The sequence below is a fragment of the Lupinus angustifolius genome, chromosome LG04 (assembly GCF_001865875.1).
Source record: "Lupinus angustifolius cultivar Tanjil chromosome LG04, LupAngTanjil_v1.0, whole genome shotgun sequence".
In the NCBI taxonomy this organism is placed as follows: domain Eukaryota; kingdom Viridiplantae; phylum Streptophyta; class Magnoliopsida; order Fabales; family Fabaceae; genus Lupinus; species Lupinus angustifolius.
The window spans coordinates 16,477,857-16,485,993 of record NC_032012.1 but is presented as its reverse complement, the minus strand read 5'-3'; the positions used below and the strand labels follow the sequence as shown (position 1 = coordinate 16,485,993).

Below are 8,137 nucleotides of genomic sequence, written 5' to 3'. Positions count from 1 at the left end.
ATATAATTAAGGGTGATTTGTGTATGTCTAAAAAATGATGGGTAATTTGTATAATTTACTAAAACTCATGAGGTGTTAGTATAATTTACTCTTTATTTTTACTTATATATATTTCAAAAATACATTTAAACAACAAAGGTAAACCATATGTTGCCCCTCAATTGAAATACATGAAATATTTTCCTAAAACTTGCAATGAGATTATTGCTAGTTTGGAAGCCATAATTAAATAATAATATTAAAAAGAGACCCTTAATGAATGTTAAACTCAAATTTCTTACAAAGTCCAAATTCAAGTGAAATGAAACATCAACTACTAAGTTATTAGTCCACCCAAGACTTACCCTGAATGCAATGATTGAGCAGAATAAACTATATATATCTTTAACATATGAAGAATGTGACACATTACAACATTTGCATACTAATGAAAGTTCCACCTATGTATGCATGGCCATTAAATATGTCTATATGTATATATAATAATAAAATTTTGACATTAGTTTTCTTTAAAGAATAAGAGAATTAAAGTTTTACATATGAGGTCCAAGAGCCATACGATTCATAATTTCTTGATATATTGATGACCCACGTTCAGGAATAGGTTCCACATTTGATTCTTCCTTTGGTAACATAAAACCCATTTCATTAGCCGAGTTCGGGCATTGTTGTGCCAATAATGGATGAACATGCATGCTAGGAAGCTTTCCGTGCCCGGATCCAAATCCTGGCATTGCCAGATTTGAGAGCATAGGTTGGTTCATACCGAAGGAGAAGCTGTGGGAGGGTCCTAGCTGCAGGCTCCTAGGTAGGTATGAGCTGAGGGAAGGCCTGTCGAGCCTTCCAATGCCATTGTGAACTTGAGATGGTTCAGGTCTATGAACATGACCTTGCCCAGGAACAGTGCTGGACGCGGCAACATTGATATGGCTGCTAGAGCGAGCAGCCGGAATATCGTGATCGTGCTTTCCCTCGTAGGTAGTTATGACAGATTTAAGGTCATGTGATGCTCTCTCAACGTGCTTCCTCACCGTGCAGCCAGCATTGGTGCACTTGTAGTAACTCCTGCAGTAAAACAGCATCAAGCCATCTCCAATTCAGCTTTACAACATAATAAAATATATTTCTTTAGATTCTATGATGAACAAATGCATATGACCACCTTGGATTGGGATTTCCTTTGACAACTTTTTGCCCGTACTTTCGCCAGCGATACCCATCATCGAGGATATCTACTTCGCTGGTAGTCTGTACAACAACTCTAGGCTCGCGAATAGCTCTTGTAGCTCCACTCAACTCGGCTGCATAAGATTCCAGTTTCCTGAGAAAATAAATTGCCGATTTCAATATCTTGGACAAATATTATTTTCCAATTAAGAAAAGGGGGAAAACACATTGACAAATACCTTCTTTTAGACTCTGATTCATCTTCTTCCCCATCATGACCTAATGAGATACTACCATGAGTGCCTCGGTCATCTTCATCTTCGTTAGAAAAAGTAGACGAGCCATCCACTGCATCTCCTAAATCAATGTGAGTACCATTCCGAGTCTGCAAATCGGTGGACTGGTTGCAGTATTCAGGGCCAACAGATGCTGAGGATGTCACTTCAGGGTTATCATGCTTCCAATTAGCCGACCCAACTATAATTCCCTTTTGTACATTAGCCCAGCCCATATCACCACCATTTTGTGGTTCAAAATGTTCAGGATTATCCAATTGCACGTCCGTATGAGGGTTGACTGACCCTCCGCCGGACCGGCGATTTAGAGTTTTGGGATGGTTGTGTGCTCCCTTATAGATGATCTCTGTTATGTGGCCCTCATGAGATCGCTCCACTTTCTTCCTAACCAGACAATTTGGATGTGTACACTTATAGTAACTCCGTGGATACTCGCTGCCCTTAACTTGCTTTTGGCCATATTTTCTCCAGTTATATCCATCTTCAGCTGGCTTACCACCAACACCAGCAACTGTTGAGTCTCCATTCACTCTTCGATCTCCCTCTTCATTTGCTTGCTCTTCAGGTGGTGTGGAACGTGCCCTTTTATCACCTGAGAAAGATTTGACTCCATTATCTTTTTGTGGAGGCGACTCGACAAAGTCTGGCTGATAATGGAGGCCACTATCATTTTTAGATTGATCATTGACTGCATCAACACTTAGAGATTGGAAAGAATCTTCTGACTGAACAGAGGTCTCAATACCAGGAACAGATTGTTGAGGAACTGTAGTTAGATTTAGCTGAAAACATAAGCAAGATTGAATTACCAAAAAGAAGATGCAGATCCATTACACATCCTGGATTACGTAAATCAGAAGATAGTTAAAGTTGTATACATTAACAACATGAAAGTATAACACTTAATGACTGTGCACATATGGCATGCCAAGTTGATTGGAAAAGTGACTTCCAAAACGGAAGTATCCGAACCTCCTGTAGTAAAAAAGGATTTTTCAGAGTGTACTTACATTCCTTGCAGTGCCATAATAAAAAGATGAGCCTGAATCTATTGCAGGCTTGAAAGCAAAGGATGATGCATACAAATCATCAAGGTTATCTTTAGATTTTTCAGGATCATCGGATGATAATTCTGAGTACAGGATGTTTCCATTTGAGATGAATGGAAACTTTCCAGTTGTTGGAGATGGCTGTGCCTGCAATTAGAAAGATTCATAATTCAGTAGAAGGCAGAACAATTTCAGTAAAACCCGATTTCAGTTTCCTACAGCAGATGGACGACATTGGTTCCTAAAAAATCATTTGACACCATGTATATAAGAGTATAAAAAGTGTCTCATCGCAAGGCATGAGTCTAGGTATTTTATAGCTTCCAGGTTAGACAATGAGAGAAGTGCTACTAGATACACATCAACTCGAATTTGAAGCACGGATGCATGCCGAGAGGACAGACTCTTACCAGTTGTTTCAAATTTAAAGTACATCTAGAGAGGTTAGATATAATTATATATTCTATGTAAGAATGCACAGTTACTGATACATAAAGTATATTGAAAATGAAGTCCCACAATCAGAAGAATGTATTGAACCTGTTTTAGAGTATAGCTCCAAAACTACGTACCGGAAATGAGCTATCATATTAACCAAACAGGACGCCTCTAATGAAATTTGAGGAATTAAAACAACAGCCAAATCTTCTCCCACTAGGCAGGATCAACTACATGGATGAAACAATGTTATCACGTTCTATAATAAATCATGTCTACAGACAGACCATTGACCACCATATATAGTTTTTCCTGGTCACCGTCTACCTCTAACGATTGGGGTACCCTTCGTTTGATCTACTCTCCTTATTAGGACTTTTACAGATCTTCTCCAAAACACACAACTTTCTCTCTAATGTATTCATTCTTACTCCTACCATGTCAAGTGTGAGGAGGTTAAAAAAACAAAACACACAAGGAACAAGTACAAGTAAGAATCTTCCAAAAGTAAAATCAGACAAGGTCACAGGAAAGCTTCAGACCTATAAAATCTTCATGCAAATCAGAGAAATGGTCTCAAATGAATCCTCACATTATCCAAATTACACTACATAAGCGAGTCCATATACACGGCCGTGCACATCGTTGTCTATCCTATCAGACATGTGTGTCATGAGCAATAACGATTTCTGTTTAGTAGCAGCATGCTTTGAGTTGAATCTAGGATCTATCCCATATACCTTCCATTATTTCCCCCTTTTCTTTTCATAGAGTATGAGGGCAAAGAAACCCATCAAAATTCAACATCCAGCATCAGCCAACAAAGTATAAAGGAATCTCTCAACAACCAAATTTCATAACAAATAAATACCAAATTTCATAACAAATAAATACCAAATTTCATAACAAATAAACAAAACACAACAGTAATGTGTCTTCTAGGAATTCAGACATAAGAGCTCACCAGCGCATTTGCGAGGAACACTGGAGAATCCAAAAGTGTAGTGGGACTGAGACCCGGTGGAATGGTCAAGTAAGGAGATTGAATATGAGCATTAAGTGTAAGATCAGTAGATCTTATGCATTCAGTATTCAACCTCGGAGCATTAAACCCAGCTCTAGCAGCCATCCTTTCAACAAGACCTCCTCGCAAATTCGATTTTTGATCATTCAGAAAACTCGTCTCGGTCAATTGGTCACCAGAATCACCATCTTGTGAGCTATCTTTTATCTCTCCTTTACCTGACTCAGCCTGGTCATGAGTCCGAAACCCAATTCTACCACTTCCAGGAGGATCTGAGATTGATCTTGTTACAGTGTCTTCACCTAGCATTCTAGAAAAAAAGGTCCTCGGGCTCGGAATTGAATGACCCAAATCGCCAGCTAGAGCCACATTATCATCTATCCCAGCCATCTAGACCTCAATTCAAAAACACCTAAGCTGCAAAAAGAAAGCATATTGTCTGAAAAAAATTACAGAAACCCCACTTCAGCTCAAGAAACATAAAATCACATCCAATCAACAAATCAAAATAAAGATTAAAAAGACGACCCAGTATACGAAACGAGACTCCCACTTAATAGGGTTACCTCGGAAGCTAACAGAGTGTTTCGAAAACATCAAAAAAATGTATTTTATGAACATAGTTACAATTTGTTTAATAACTGACCCAATTGAATGACTGCAACAAACAACATTGTTTCAAAATCATTGAAATCACCATACAAACAAATTAAAAAAAAAAGACAAAAAAAGAGGTTGATGAATGAGTTTACCTATAAAGTGATGAATAGTTGAAAATTGAAATGATGATTACTAGAATGAATATATCAAAAGACAAAGAAAAATCAGGTTTTTGTTTGTTTGATTGTTTGTTTTGATCTGTCTATTAAATTTGGGAAAGTGAAAAATTGAGGTGACAACCTTAATTTCTTACCTGAGCTACTGTTATGGTTGTTGTTCCTTTCTATTCAGTTGTTATCTGTCTGTAACATATCTGTCTCTCTGTGTTTTGAAATTTATTATAATAGAATCACAAATGCTGTGTTGTTTGGAGAAGGTAAAAAAAGCATCAAAGAGAATATTACAAAAAAGGGGAATATTTTTTATTTATTTTATAGTTTATTTTTAATGCGTACATTTTTTGGTATAATAAAGAATATTTATTATCATTTCGAGTAATGAACTAATCCTTTTTGGATGTGTGATTGTCGCACCCAATAAACGACCCTCAAAATAATTAAACACTTGATATTTGAAACTTGTTAAGGATTTTTAAGAAATTAAGTTTATGATAGAATTAGTTTATTATTTTTTATGTGATATTTTTAGTTTTAGGATGGCAGCTTTTAATATTGGGTATCTTTTTGGTCGTTGAGCACATATTAAAAAATTATTATTTTTTATTAATTAATTAATAAATTATTCTTAATGTTGCTATAGCTAAAGGAGAAAAGGGGCTTTGTTGGGAAGGTGGAAGAGAAAAAGGGAGGTGGTTATGGAGTGGTGGTGGACCAGAAAAATGAATGGAATCATTGACAAATAATTAGTGTTTTGAGAATAGTTTTTGGAACATATTTATGAGATAATATAGATATAGATATAATTTAGTACTAACATCAAATTTTAGATATAATTTTATTAAAATTTATTGGACATTTCTTTAAAGAGTAATGATATATCGTCCTATCAAATCGTCATACCCATAATAAATAAATATATATCATTTGTCAATCATTGAGGATTTAGTAAAAAATATTTTTTTTTTATTAAAACTTTTTCCAAACACACTAGGGATGGCAACGGGCACGGGCGGGCACGGGTAGTAGCTACCCGCTACCCGTTTCGAAATAGGGGAGCAATACCCGTACCCGCCCATACCCGTACGGGTACCCGCTGCGGGTTTTTTGCGGGTATTTTTGTGTACCCGCGGGTAAAACGGGTACCCGCGGGTTTTCTATATTTTAATTGAATTTCTAATTTCCTATTTCTATTATGTTTTAAATGAGATGAAATTTAATTATTTTTGTGTATTTTGAATGAATAGTTGGCAAAAATGCTAAATCTAATGAAATTTTCTGTTTTGGTGGTTTGCAATTCTCATTTACTTAACAAAAAACATATATTTTTCTTTGTAAGACATGTGTGTTTTTACACATGAAATAATATTTGTAGTGTATTTCAACACCAAATTAAAAAGATGTAAACAATGTAAAAAGATGTAAACAAAGTAAAAGGAAAAGATGTAAACAAAGTAAAAGGAAAATATGTACATAGTGTAATGAAGGTTATGATAGTATATTTTTTATTTTAATTAAAAATAATATAGTAATCATATACATAACGGGTACCCGCGGGTACGGGTACCATAATACCCATACTCACCCGTATGTATTACGGGTATTTTTAAATATCCGTTTTTAAAACCCGCGGGTACCCGTTTGTGACACGTACCCGTGCCCGTATGGGTTTTACCCGCGGGTACGGGTTTTTTTGCCATCCCTAAAACACACCCTCATTCACTTCATCTCCATCTATTTTGTTTGCTTTTTTAAATAAAATAACAAACATAAAAATCTTATTTGGGGAGGGGTTTTAGATTGGGCTATGTTGTAAATACTAAATAGTATTATTATGTGTTTTTATTTTTCCACCATTTTTTGTCTGATTATATTTAAATTCAAATTTATGCTAATTTGTATTGTTTGTTTTTATTATAACTTAGTATCTATTTGTAAGTTGTATTAATGAAAGAAAAATAAAGTTTTAGATTTTGAAGTCTTTCATTTCCTTTCTGATCCCCTCAACTTAACTTACAAGCGAACTGATAACAATTTTGTCTATTTAAAATACAATAATTACAGGTAGGTGTTGGAGTCATTATTAGTTGTTAAATGAGGAACCGTGTGATTGGATTCTAAGGATCTAATTGGCCTAAGTTAATTAATAGTGATATGATTTATTTCATCAATAACACTTTTAGTCCTGATTTTACTTGGCAGATGCCTTTTTATATTATAGTTTATGTTTCATGTCATATAATGTGCCATGTCAATGTTTTTTTTTAGATTTTCTCTTAATAATCATTCAATTCTTAAATAAAAATATTATCAAAAATAATATATAGTATACAAGCGATATAAAGTTTAGGACACATCCATTAAACTCTTAGTATATTACTAGTGTCACCTATGTGAGAGTGACATAAAGCAAAACACTATTTACGTTAATATAAATAGTTTATTTTGTTTGAAGATTTTTAAATGTATATTACTTTTTAAATAATTAAAATGAGAAAATATTGCTACAACTAAAACTAAACTACCAACTTATAATTTACTAAAATTAAAAACATTAATAAAGTGTAATTAGGATATTGTTTTGTGTTCTTTAACCTTTTTCATTTTTGTTTATTTGTATGACTACCCTGAAATTCAGGTATAGCTTGTAACAACTTCCTATTTGTATGCATTTTTCAATCTAATTCACATCTAATACATCTCAGTGTATCAGATAGTTTTGCTCTTGTGGCTGTCCTACATTTTATGTAAAATACCAACCAATTTTAGCTTTGAATAAAAAAATAAAGTGAAAAAATGAGAGAGAAACTAACATAAGTAAATGTGATTGACTTATAATGTTATTTTTAGTCTATGTTCGGTAATGTTTGTTAGATGCTACATCTATGATTAATTAGAATGTCTAAACTATTAGTTGTTTTACTAGGAAGTGAGGTATCTTGATTTAGCGTTTGTAATATGTTTTTTACTTTGTAGAAATGAAAACATTTTCTAAAACACATTGTGTATTGTGTAGAAGTAATCCTATGTTTAAAGGAGTGAATATGAGATGGGTTGAAATTATTTTACTTTATTTTAATTCAACTAACTTGATTATTCATGATATAATAATATTCGGTTAGAATAGAGTATGTATTAATTTAATGTAAAATTTAAATGAAATACATAGTCAAATCTTACAATTGAATAAGTGGGAATCTAAAACTAGAGTGTATTTACAATATACATTCCAAAATAGATAATATATTAATATGGATATAAATATGTTAATAATGCTAATAATTCAAGTCAAAAAATATTATTCCCTATATCAAATTATGAGAAAATATACATTTTAAATAATATGGTACATAAGAAGGATAATACAAAATATAACATCGACTTATC

General features: G+C 33.7%; 1 protein-coding gene across 5 annotated transcripts; it reads right to left on the bottom strand.

Annotated features, from left to right (window-relative positions):
- LOC109346026 (probable WRKY transcription factor 2) lies at nucleotides 359-4,974 on the bottom strand. 5 transcript variants are annotated; one of them, XM_019585372.1, is made up of 6 exons: nucleotides 4,888-4,974; nucleotides 3,915-4,391; nucleotides 2,474-2,659; nucleotides 1,407-2,245; nucleotides 1,163-1,321; nucleotides 359-1,065 (listed from the first exon to the last, which is right to left on the bottom strand). In XM_019585372.1, exons 2-6 carry the CDS (start codon nucleotides 4,362-4,364, stop codon nucleotides 534-536), a joined length of 2,166 nt encoding a protein of 721 aa, XP_019440917.1. In that variant the 5' UTR covers nucleotides 4,365-4,391; nucleotides 4,888-4,974; the 3' UTR covers nucleotides 359-533. The 5 variants fall into 5 exon arrangements, with proteins under 5 accessions (XP_019440917.1, XP_019440914.1, XP_019440915.1 ...); XM_019585369.1 differs by having other exon boundaries at nucleotides 3,915-4,413; nucleotides 4,888-4,971; XM_019585370.1 differs by lacking the exon at nucleotides 4,888-4,974 and adding an exon at nucleotides 4,727-4,814 and having other exon boundaries at nucleotides 3,915-4,413.